This window comes from Onychostoma macrolepis, chromosome 18, assembly GCF_012432095.1.
Source record: "Onychostoma macrolepis isolate SWU-2019 chromosome 18, ASM1243209v1, whole genome shotgun sequence".
NCBI classification, from domain to species: Eukaryota; Metazoa; Chordata; class Actinopteri; order Cypriniformes; family Cyprinidae; genus Onychostoma; species Onychostoma macrolepis.
The window spans coordinates 33,781,147-33,794,214 of NC_081172.1; the positions used below are offsets into that span (position 1 = coordinate 33,781,147).

The window sequence follows — 13,068 nt, forward strand, 5'->3', positions numbered from 1 at the left end:
GGGCTTTATTGTAAATGTTGTGCATTAAATGAAAAAGCAGAGGTTCGGTTTATTATTCGAGTGGGCAGTTTGCAGTGAAATAGTGTGAACGTCTTCAAGAGTAAATGGACTGTGCACACTTATGTTCAGGTGGTTTTATTTTGCAAGCAACATGCAGTTTTATGTTGTGCTTGAAACACCAGCTTTAATAATCGATCAAATGAATTGTGATATCAAGCGAAATGATAAAAGATTTCTTTAAGATCATTCGTCTGCTAACTGAGTGAAAATGTGATCTGGTGTTGTGTGTTCCTGACCTGAATGAGTGTGTGCTGTAGTGAGCTGATCAATCACACAAGTAGTTTATTTAGTGAATTGTGAGAGGAACATCAGCGCAGACGAGAAGATCTGTGTGTTTAACGGAGTAATGAAGCCACTGCACTGTTTTTATCTGCTGCGTCTTCACTTCCTGTCGTCTAGTTCCTTTTCTCCTCTTTAATTGTCGTTTCTGTTGTTCATTGAGCTCAAATCTTTCTCCTCCTCTGTATATGACCTCAGCTCAGTCTGTCTGTCTGTCTGTCTCTCTCTCCCGTGTGTGTGTGTGTGTGTGTAGCGCTCTGCGTGCAGTGTCTCTCAGGACAGTCGCTCTCAGATGAAGGTACATGAGCTCACGCTGTCGTTCTGACTCGGGATTAGGGCTGTCAAAATGGCTGAAAAACCAAATTCGAATTTTGCACTTAAATGTTAATAATATTTGAATTATATTCAAATTTGAGAGGCATAATTTCATTTAGGGGGAAAAAAGATTTTGGCTTCTCTCCTGAGGCCACAAGAGGGCACACCGGGCAAAATATTACTAATGCACATTTATTCAAAGCAATAAAATAACACAACTATCTTTGAAAAAAGAGCATAATGTTTAGAAACCAAATATAATTAAGTTGCATAAACAATTATAAACAAAACCGCATCATGTATACATAGTTTAATACAAAGGAACGAAAGCCAATCACACACTACTTTTTAATTTTTTTTTTATTTAAAAACATGAGATGCAGTTGGATGGGAAAAAAACCCACCATAAAGTGTTTTGTTTAAAAGTTGAACTCGCATTAATTTTTCATGGCTTTCTAAACATGCGGCTGCGAGTGCAACGCTGTCCCTCTAGAAAATGCAATAAATATGAGTTCTGTGTGAGCGGCTTGGTTTCAGTTTTGACGTAAACAACATCATCTCCGCATCGACGTTCTCGTTTTCCGCAATATTTTGAATGAACAACAACATCTAGTGAGTTCAACTGAATAGGCTAAAAAAACCATTGAAAAGCAGTGACACTTACATTGTCATCATATCTCGTGTGCCGCTGATAAAGCTGCCTGACGCACACCTAAAATTCAAATGCAACGTTATTGAATTCGAATGTGGATTATTTTTGAAATTCGAATTTTTATTTGACAGCCCTACTCGGGATGCACATTTCAAGTGATTTTCTAGTCGAGTACTTGGGTCAAAAGAATCCGTTCAAAGTAACTGATGTGAATGCCACATTTAGTTGGTGAACACTTTAAAAGCAAGCTGTTTCCGCACATTAAGCTGGTAACACCAGTGCAGCAACGCTTGCGCTCCTTCTGAAGCGCTGGTCCTGTAATCTGGAGCGAGTACTCGGCTAGTCGGTCACTTGTGCACATCCCTGATTCTGCCTGATGATGGTCGTGTCGTTGTGATCTGGTTCATGCTGGCGTCGATCAGGAGTCCATCGTTCCTCCCGTGTGAACCCAGCACAGGAGCGCCACACTGACGCTGGACTGAGATCGTTCACACATCAGTTTGTCTTCACTAACTCCAGACACGGCGCACGACTTTCGCTCGTGAAAGTTCAGCTTGTCGCAGCATGATTCTTTCTTTCTCTTGGGTTCGTAGCCGTTGTAGTTTCTCATGTGCGTGTCTGTCGCAGGCGGAGGAGCGTCATGGGAACGTGGAGGAGCGTCTCCGGCAGATGGAGGCTCAGCTGGAGGAGAAGAACCAGGAGCTGCTGAGGGTGAGTGATCTTCAGACCTGACTCGGGCTCAGCGGTGCTGGGGGTGCCGCGTTACAAGTAGCGCGAGTTACGTAATCAGATTACTTTTTTTAAGTAACTAGTAAAGTAATGCATTACTTTTTAATTTAGAAGGAAATATCCGAGTTATTTTTCAAATAAGTGACTCCAGCTCCTGTGTTTCTCATGTATCGACGGACAGCTCTGGGGTTGCCATGTTGAGAGAAATCAGGAGTAAGAACATGATCTTACTGTAGATCCAGACTAAATATAACACAAAAAATATAACACAAAAAATAACACAATATTGTAATGCATTACTTTTAAAAGTAAGCTTCCCATCACTGGCCGCCACACGCGTCAGACTCTCTCGCCGTGTGTGGACGTACTGTAGCATAAACAGCTGCTTCACTTTTCTGTGTGTTTTAAGGCCCGTCAGCGAGAGAAGATGAACGAAGAGCACAACAAGCGTCTGTCCGAGACGGTGGACAAACTGCTGTCCGAGTCCAACGAGAGGCTTCAGCTGCACCTGAAGGAGCGCATGTCTGCGCTGGAGGACAAGGTACCGCACACATCTAGTCCCCGACCCAAACACAGTCAAGACCGAGGAGTCCACTGCGTTTATTAATGATCACCGTCCGCCCTGAAAGGTCCAGTCGGGCAGATGAGCCAGAAACGCTTATTCTGAGCGCACAGAGCTCCCGTTCTCCGTCTTCGTTAGTCATTAATGAGTGCTCTGTTAGTTACTGTGATTACTTTCTTTTATTTCATATTTTTAGAAAAATCACAGAATCGATCCATTAATCGTTACACCCCTAATATGATTACAGATTCAAGAAGATGCTATCGAAAGTATATTCATTGTTCAAATTATATTTTCATAGAATTAATTTCTAATTTGTAAATAGTATTCAAAGTAAATACAAATGTAATTTGATGAATCGTTATGCGTCCTTCTCCTAGGCTTGCTGTGATAGTCTGTGTTGATGGTGTCTTGCTTCACTGTTGTTTAGATCAGCGGATCTCTAATATATCTGCACACAGACGGATCCGCTGATAGACGCGGCTTCCAAGCGCTCCCGTGTGCTTCTGTGTGACTGTTTAAAAGTGAAGGAGCACTGAATCGAGCTGAACCCCGCAGGGATACCAGTGTTGTGTCACGTCGATTAACCGGAGTGAATGTTTCCTGCTTTCTACATCAGTGTGTCAGACTCGCCCTGATCAAACACACCTGATCCAGCTGATCAGGTCCTTCAGGCTTGTGTGAAAGCTGTTGGAGCAGGTTGGAACTAATGCTGCGTTCACACCATGTCGTAATTACCGTAATTCTGAGATGACAACACGCGCTGTTCACGACAACAAAATGAACCCGTGTGAAAGAATGTTACCGGCAGCCGTAAAACACCTTTAACAGTTGCTATGCAAATGCATTATTATTACACTTTATAATTATTTCTTTAGGTTGTTAATACATGGATAGCCTAGATATCTAACTCTGTGCTGCAGGTCTTTAGTTTATGCTCACATTGCATTGTATGAAGACCTCTACATTGGCAAAAGTCAATTACACGGATTTTAAAACATAAATATTACGAAATAACTGCTTAATTACATTTTACTACTGGAAGCGTCGCCGTTTTCTCTGGTTCTGTGTGAAGTGCAGCGGTCACGTGGTGCAAGCCGTAGCTCTCAGAAACTCCCAGTTGTAATTACGAGTCCTACGAGGATGTGAACGCTTTTTTGTTGTTGTTTTTTTTAAGTTGGTATCTCGTTACTACGGTACTTACGATATGGTGTGAACGCACCTTAAACTCTGAAGGGCTGCGTCCCTCCAGGAACTGAGTTTGACAAACCTTATCTATATATTACATAGTCTGAGATCATGTATATCGGACACTCAGCTCTCTGAGATATCAGCATCGGCCACAAATCCATATCGTCTGACGTTTGTCTCGTGTGTGTGTGTGTGTGTGTGTGTGTGTGTGTGTGACGTAGAACGCTCTGATCCGGGATCTGGAGCACACCAAGAAGCTGATAGAAGAGGCTCATCATGAGAAGGTCAGTGTGTGCCTGTGTTTATTAATCACGTTGAATCAATGGAAGCACTTCAGATTTACTACTGATCACAGAACCGTGCTTCACTGAAAGATGCACATGACAATCGCAGCTTTTCCCTGATCGCGATTGCAACTTTATTTCGGTTTATGGTGCAGCGCTATGCTCCGCTGTGATTTCTGTTTGCTCACGAGTGCTGATCTGTGACCGCAGGAGCAGCTGCTCATCCAGATCGAGACCATGAGGACCGAACACGAGCGCGGCCGCAGCCGGAGCAACTCTCTGCTGCATCATGGGTAACTGGAGGACGTTAACGAGAGTCAGCCGCGCCGCTGCGCTCGGAGCTTTGTGCTGATGTGGGTTTTGTTTCCCGCAGGCGCGGCACGCCGGACTTCAGATACCCGGTGTCGGTGTCGTCAGCGATGGACAGTCCCTACAGCGGAGCGCTGGTGCTCAGACGACCGCAGAAGGGCCGCGTGTCTGCGCTCCGAGACGAGCCCTCGAAGGTGAGCGTGGCTTACACTGGGACAGAGCGCCAACATCTAAATATAAGCTCGCTCAGGACAGAAAAATGAATCTGCAGTGATGAAACTCATGCGTTCACATGATGATTTATTCACGGTGGAGAAGTGAGTTCTGATCCTCACGTGTTCAGTCACATATAAACATAATGGGCTTAGACATCTAATAAATATACAGTCAAATCAGAATTTATTCTGACACTTTCAACATTTATCACATTATCTCTTTATTCTATTTAGAAAATGGTAATAAAATATGACAAGAACTCAGAGTTAAACTGCGTCAGAACGAACTGATAAAGTCAGATAACTTTGACAGAAAGGTATGTAATGAATTGGGTTGAATAGCTGTCAGCTGTTAAAGTTAAGAACACAATTAGATAAAACCAATTTAACTCAAATTTAATTTAATTACCAAGCAATGCTTCATTCTGTTCAGTCTGTGTGGAAGAAGGTTGCATTAGCAACACTTGAGCAAAACATGCTCCGGTCAGAGTGTCTGAATCATTTTTGGTCCTTAATTTTGATCAATTTTACTGTTAGTTCACTGTATGAAGAATTATTGAGTATAATATGTCACAGTTTACTTTTATTTTGCTATCCTCGCTTACATAAATGAACTATAGTGTCCTGCACCCACTAGTAAAAAAATATCAAAAATTATATCTGCTGTCTGAATAATTTTTGGTTTGACTGGGTTATAAAAAAATAAATAAAAATCACTGAACTATTAAAAAAATCAACAAGATGTTTCGATGTCTATCACGACGCTGCATGGAGAGATCATATTACACACTGAAACTAGTAGTCATGTGACCTCTACAGGCCTGTTGATCATGTGACTTGTGTGGATATATTGGCCAGGCTTACTTTGTTTTTACAATTGAGGAAGGTGTTTGGATGGATACCGAAACGTCTTATTGATTTAGTTTTTTATTTATTTATTTTTGTTTTTTTAATAGTCCAGTGATTTTAAAGGGTTACTCCACCCCAAAATGAAAATGGTCATTAATCACTCACCCCATGTCGTTCCAAACCCGTAAAAGCTTCGTTCGTCTTCGGAACACAATTTAATATATTTTAGATGAAAACCGGGAGGCTTGTGTCTGTCCCATCGACTGCAGAGTCACGGTCCATAAACGTATGAAAAACAGTCAAAGCAGTCCATCTGCCACCAGACGTGCAATCTGAATTTTATGATGCGATGAGAACACTTCTTTCGTGCGCAAAAAAACCCAAAATATCAACTTTTTCTGCTCCTCGCGTGCATGAGTTCACTAGCCTGAGTTCTGCCTCGGATGACGCGTGACGTAAACGCTGTTTATGGTGTACGCTGCCTCCACGTCAGTAGGTCACGCCGCTTGCGTCATCTGAGGCGTGCTTGTGTTCCGAAGACGAATGAAGCTTTTACGGGTTTGGAACGACATGGGGTGAGTGATTAATGACCATTTTCATTTTGGGGTGGAGTATCCCTTTAGTAAATTTTTATTTTTAAATGTTTTATTACATGGATGATCTACACAGACAGTGATATTTTATTATCACTGAGATACTGTTGTAGTTTTTAATATATTGAATTGGTTCTTTATTTTTATATTTTCCCTTTCCATTTTAATTAAAATAGTATAAATAATTTTAGTATAAAATAGTATAAATAATTAAAATGTTGCCTTGCTGAAATATTTTATTTTATTCAAGTAATGTTTTAGTTAATATAATAAACATGATTCATATTTAATTTAATAAAATAATAATAATAGCTTATTTATATCCTATATAATAGGAAAATTGATGCATTATGTCTTGCTTTTTTTTAATCTTAAAATAATGGATGTAATTTTAAGATGTGTAAGTTGTGGTCAGCGTGATTGATGTGTGTGGTGTGGTCAGGTGCAGACGCTGGACGAGCAGGAGTGGGATCGTCTGCAGCAGGCTAGTGTTCTGGCTAACGTGGCTCACGCGTTTGAGAGCGACATGGACATGTCAGACGTGGAGGACGACAGAGAGACGGTCTTCAGCTCCATGGACCTGCTGTCTCCTGCTGGTCAGGCAGACGCTCAGACGCTCGCCCTGATGCTGCAGGAGCAGCTGGACGCCATTAACAACGAGATACGGTACACTTCCCACAGTCCCTCACTGCTCTCACTGACGGCCCGGGTTTGGATGCTAACTAGGACTGCCACCGTATGAGCTTTCCACAAGACTGATGTAGTATTGTGCAGTATAGTTTAACGCAGAATGTCAGAGGATTTATCATACTTTGGATGAATTAATCAAAAGTATGTCATTACACTTAAATCAAATCGTGATATGGACCAGTGTCTGTAAATCTTAAGCCGCAAAAAAACTATTTAAATATGAGTTCTTTATGTTCTGCGTGTCTCTGTGTGAATGAATGGCGCAGACGCGCGGTTTTGTTTACTACACACATACTGAAGCGTGACGCTCTCCTGATTTCAGCGTCTGCCGTCTAAATACATGAACTGCTCTGAGAGTGACTTCACGAGCATTTTACCATTTCATTTGAGAGAAACTATATCATATACACTCAGAAACTTAAAAGGTGTTCACGGCAACCCGTCAAAATAAAAGTTCAGTTTAACTTGAAGACGTTGTGCCAGAAATATATTAGCCTAGTATTGTTCAGTAGAATGTACTACTGCTGAAATTATTAAAACTTTTTATTTTTTAAGGAATAATCACAATTCTTTTTGTTTTAATTTTAATAGTAAAAATGTAAATTCATTCACACGTAAATGAATATGTGAATCAAATTGCAGCATTTCGAGTTCATATAAACAGAATGTGAAATCAGCTTGGATTCATTCAGACTGATGAAATTAGTGCATGGAAGTACCGTTAGCGACTGGCTGCTGCGTCCTGAGACGATTCTGCGTGGCCTGTGCGCTGCTGTCCGTGTTGATGACGTGTGTGTGTGTGTGTGTGTGTGTGTGTGCGGCTGCAGGATGATCCAGGAGGAGAAGGAGAGCACCGCACTGAGAGCCGAGGAGATCGAGAGCCGTGTGGGCAGCGGAGATGATCTGGGCGCCCGCTTCCGCTCCATGACGTCCCTCCAGCCCTCCTTCCACAGCTCCTCTCCGCCCGGATCCGGTCACTCCACGCCCCGCCGGCCCTCACACAGCCCCAGCCGAGAGCTGGACCGCATGGGGGTCATGACCCTGGTGAGCCTGCTGTTCACGTGTATGTGTGTGGAGCGTTGTGTGTGTGTGTGTGTGTGTGTGTGTGTGTGTGTGTGTGTGTGTGTGTGTGTGTGTGTGTGTGTAGTGTGTGTGTGTGTGTGTGTGTGTGTGGGCGTTGTGTGTGTGTGTGTGTGTGTGTGTGTGTGTGTGTGGGGAGCGTTGTGTAGTAATGTGTGTGTGTGTGTGTGTGTGTGTGTGTGTGTGTGTGTGTGTAGTAATGTGTGTGTGTGTGTGTGTGTGTGTGTGTGTGTGTGTGTGGGGAGCGTTGTAGTAATGTGTGTGTGTGTGTGGGGAGCGTTGTGTAGTAATGTGTGTGGGGAGCGTTGTGTAATGTGTGTGTGTGTGTGTGGGGAGCGTTGTAGTAATGTGTGTGTGTGTGGGGAGCGCCAGTAGTAATGTGTGTGTGTGTGTGTGTGTGTGGGGAGCGTTGTGTAGTAATGTGTGTGTGTGTGTGGGGAGCGTTGTGTAGTGTGTGTGTGTGTGGGGAGCGTTGTGTAGTAATGTGTGTGTGTGTGTGTGTGGGGAGCGTTGTGTAGTAATGTGTGTGTGTGTGTGGGGAGCGTTGTGTAGTAATGTGTGTGTGTGTGTGTGTGTGTGTGTGTGTGTGTGTGTGTGTGTGTGTGTGTGTCCAGCATTACTCTGAGCCGTGTGTCCTGCGGGGTGTAGTGTACAGCAGTCCTCTGCTGACCTGTGCTCCCGTGTTTGTGCAGGTATTGCCCACAACTGACCGAATGATTGTGTGCTTTTCAAAAATAAAACCCTTGACCTTGGAAGCTGTACAGGAAGTTTACTGAAGGACTTCCTGCTCCATTCCCTCGATGAGCCAACGAGGAAATGAGCAATTAGACCTTGATAAGATCAGGCTAAACGCCTCTTTACTCTGGACTCCAGCTTTATTCAGATGAACGTCGTCACTAGCTGTGATTCAGTAGCTGATGAACGCTCGGCTCGGTCTTCATTTATGAATTAATATTTAGTTTTAAATGATGCCATTAAGTCTTGATGATTTGTCATTCAGCACTAATACAAATAACCAAATAATGACCGTAGAAAGACATTGAAGCACACAGCGCTCGAAGATGTTCATGTGTTTTACATCAGCATCACGTGACGCACAGAAATCAGCTAGATCATCAAATCTATAATCAAACTACTTGCTTCATAAACAACACACGTAATAAACTCCAGGAATAGACAGCAGAAAGCGCCCGTAATAGACTGCATTGTTCACGCTCGGCAGATTTGCCTGTGATTGGTTGCAATGCTTCAAAAACACGTCGATAGAAACCTTTGGTGCTCTTCACAGAGCACTTCCACAGATTAAAACCTTTATTGCATTTATTAACACATTTATTCCCTTTTTCCCCATAATATAACAGCTTCATTCTGTTCCATGTGATTTAGCACAGCTAATTTATAGATTTATATATTAATTTACAGTTATATTTATGTATTTAATGTGTTGCAGTCGTGTGGTAGAGTTTCAGTGAAGTTCAAAAATGTCATCAGTGAAATGAAAGTGTTAAGCCTTGTTCACACCAAGAACGATAACGATAACGATACAAGCGAACGATATCGTCCGTAAGTGCTTTAAATTCTCCAGCTCGTTATATCAGGCCTGATTCTGATTGGCTGTCAATGTTTGTATCGTTCATCAGCTGGACAAAATCGTTCTGAAAGTGATATCGCTTCTCCGTGCCGTTATAGCGGTGGTGATTTTTAGAACTATATCTTTATCGTTATCGTGCGTGGTGTGAACGTCCAGAGTGAATGGTCGTCTCTCTGTGTGTGTGTGTGTGTGTGTGTGTGTGATCCTCTTCCCTGCACGACCCCAGCGATGATGCTCTCATGCTTCTGTGTGTTTGAGTGCCTCTAAATCTTTCTGCTTCTAGGCTGCTGTTCACCTGCTTATGTGCTTATATATGAAATGCTGCTAACTTCCTGTTTCTTGTCTTTCTCCATTTGCTTGCGCTTCCTACAGCCTAGCGATTTGCGGAAGCATCGTAGGAAGGTAATCTAGAGAAACTGCAGCCGCATCTGTAACATCTGAATCTTGAAGAAGTAGCTGTTCTGTTCATGTTAGCATGTAGAGGTCTGCGTTACACGCATGTGTCGCACAGAGATACACGCATCCCAGACACACATGATGTACAGTTATTAGAGAGAAGCAGGGCTGGGCGCTTTGACCAAAACCTTCCTGAAAATTCCCTCAGTTTTCTAAAAGCATTTTCTCGATCTCTCGTTGTGAGTGATTCATCATGCATTTATTTCCTTTTTTTATTTAGTCATTTTTTTTGACCTTGATCTGCCAGTGAAATCATGTGATCCACTTAAACTCCGCCTCTTTCTTACAATCCACTGCTGATCACATTCAGATATTTCATCCATCGTTAGAGTTGCAGAAAAAAACCTGAAAGCTTTCGCAGCCCTATCTCAGCGTACCACCCAGCCCTGCTTAGTAAAAAATTATTTGAAGAATCATTATTTTACAAATCTGTATATATATATATATATTTTAAAATAAAAAGCATTATGGGACATTTTTGTGTACTGAAGAAGACTTGCATGCATAGATGAGTCTGATGGTTCACAGCTGCATTGCATGGACCGTTCACTTGTCGTCATTTCTTCCCCTGAAACTTGTTTCCAAACGTACTTTCTAATGTGGAACATAAAAGATATGATGAAAGTCGATTGGAGTTCAACAGCAACACTTTTTATTTTTTGCGTTCCACAGAAGAAAGTCAGTCATGCAGGTTTGAAACGATGTGAGGGAGACTGAATGATGGCAGAACACACAACACTCCCATAGACTGATGTCTACTTCATTATTTTATACCTTACATTTTAGAAAGAAACAAACATTTTTATCAAATTGAAAGTTGGCTACAGATCCTGTTGTATCAGTCCTGGTGCACACGTGTTTAATGCTGCTGTTTAAAGTGCTTGTGTTTGTGTTTAGTGCGCACAAGACGATAAAGCCACGATCAGATGCGAGACGTCTCCTCCGTCCACACCGTCCTCCACGAGACTCCATAAAGGAGCGCTGCACACCGCCAGCCACGAGGACATCCGAGACATACGGGGGTCAGCCACACGCCGACAGCATTATAATGATGAGCGTTAATACAGGAGCAGAGCTGTGACGCGTGTGTGTGTGTGTGTGTGTGTGTGTGTGTCCAGCGCCGGGCTGCAGGACGGAGCGGGCAGCAATCCCAGCAGCAGCAACAGCAGTCAGGACTCGCTCAACAAAGGAGCCAAGAAGAAGAGCATCAAGTCCTCCATCGGCCGGCTGTTCGCCAAGAAAGAGAAGGGCCGAGCCGGTCCGGTGGGGAAAGAGTCTCCGGGGCCAGGTGCGCCATCATCCACGCCTCGTCACACACTTCACCAGAACACATCAGACTTCAAAGCCTTATTTTGCACTGTTAGAATTAGCTTTTCTGCTTTTATCTTCATTTAAATTAAAGATGTTGAAGTAATGAGAACGTGATGAGATAATGATACTCGCGTTATACTTGATAAGAAAGCCAAAATAAAAATGGGATTTTAAAAATGATTGCTGTTAAGAAACATGATAGACAATAAAGACTAACAAAAAGTACCAGGTAGCACTTCACAATAAGGTCGCATTAGTTAACATTAATGCTTTAACTAACAGTGATCAACATTTTATTCATTTTTTGCAGTATTTATTCATCTTAACATTAATAACAATAAATCTGTTCATTGTTATTATTAGCTTAGGTCTGTTAAAATAAAGATTTTAATAACGTGTAAGTAAATGTTGAAGTTAACATTAAGATTAAAAACGCTTTAGAAGCATTCTTAGTTTAACTGATATTAACAAATAGAGCCTTATTATAAAGTGTTGCCAAGTTCTATTCATAAAATGACATCTTTGGTATTAAAGTATCAAGGTTGAACTTGAATAATCTTGGATTTGTACTAATGCACACCGGAACAGAAATATTCATGATTCTGCTTAGCTAAGAAAAATACTGAATTATATTAGACACACGCGCTCTGTCATCGATTACGTGCATGTGAAGCACAATTTAAGAATAATACATTTTGGCCTGTTTAAAAAAAACAGATACTTGGGGTTATCAGGACCACTGCTTTTACCAGACATCATATACAGTAGTTGAAACGTTTACACGCAGAGCTAAATACAGGTGCAGACGGGGTGCGGAGTGTTTGTGATCGGACCGCGGGAGTGAGAGCAAGCAGATGTGATGGTGCTAGCGTAGCCTCGTGTTCCTCTGATCGATGTTTGTTTGTGTGGAGCAGCGCTGGCAGCTACGCCTGATGGAGGAAGTGCACAGGACGCCATGACGCTCGGAAAACTGGGCGGCCCTGCAGAGAAGAACCGAAAACTGCAGAAGAAGTGAGTGACACGTCTAAAACAGGAAGTAGAAATGAGTCCGGTTCATCATGTTTTCCCGCCATCATCTCTGCTTCACTGTTCAGTCACAGCGCCACCTGGTTTAGTTCTGTTCACTGTGAAATGTGATCTGTTGTGATTCATGTCTCGCTTCCCATCAGTCTCTCAGTGGCTCATCACGCTTGTTTTCCCTCCTCTCTTCTCACACACTCTTTCATAGCCCAAAGTCAGGGTAAGTGACCGCACTCCGTCCTGAAGCATGATGGGTAGAACACCCGTGCACGTCTCAGGCTTGCTGTGATGTGCTGGAGCTCTACTAACAAACACGCTCTCCCCGCTGCGGCTGCTCGCTAACCCGAGGAAGGCTTGTGCTGGGATTGGGGACGTGACCGTATCAAAATCTCACGATACAATGATATCGCCATATGAAGTCCCAGATACAATATCTATTGCGATTATTTGGAGAAAAAAAAAAAAGACTTGAAGAATTAGAAAAAATGAAACTTTTTGTACATTTTAAAGTTTAATTATTCTATCTAATGCACTTTGAGAGTTCAAAATTAAGAGCTGCAACCCTCTTTTTATTCCGAGTCTAAATTACGTTCACGCTGGTGTTTCAGAAAGCCAATCAAGTTAGATTACAATAATAATAACAAAAATGACAGTAGTAGCCATATATTGTAAAACAGTTGCACTGTAAAATAACTGAAAATGAGTATATTATTTTTGCTTTACACTACAGTAGGGAAATTACTATACTTCTTTCCTAATATCAACACTTGAAAGAGATTTAGATTTTGGACTGTGTTTAAACCGCTCGCTGTCAGCAATTAATGCTGCACTTGAAGCTTTTATTTTGAAGGAAAACTTCAGCTTCAGTGAAAACACGTCTCG

The 13,068-nt window shown here is 42.2% G+C and overlaps 1 protein-coding gene across 1 annotated transcript in view; it reads left to right on the forward strand.

Moving 5' to 3' along the window:
- The window catches only part of ppfia1 (PTPRF interacting protein alpha 1), a 41,401-nt gene that overhangs the window by 13,214 nt on the left and 15,119 nt on the right, over positions 1 to 13,068 (forward strand). The window contains 11 exon segments of the mRNA XM_058750871.1: positions 1,934 to 2,017; positions 2,445 to 2,576; positions 4,010 to 4,072; positions 4,283 to 4,365; positions 4,446 to 4,575; positions 6,481 to 6,704; positions 7,556 to 7,772; positions 9,772 to 9,801; positions 10,753 to 10,877; positions 10,974 to 11,143; positions 12,081 to 12,177. Of these exon segments, the coding sequence (XP_058606854.1) occupies positions 1,934 to 2,017; positions 2,445 to 2,576; positions 4,010 to 4,072; positions 4,283 to 4,365; positions 4,446 to 4,575; positions 6,481 to 6,704; positions 7,556 to 7,772; positions 9,772 to 9,801; positions 10,753 to 10,877; positions 10,974 to 11,143; positions 12,081 to 12,177 (1,355 nt within the window).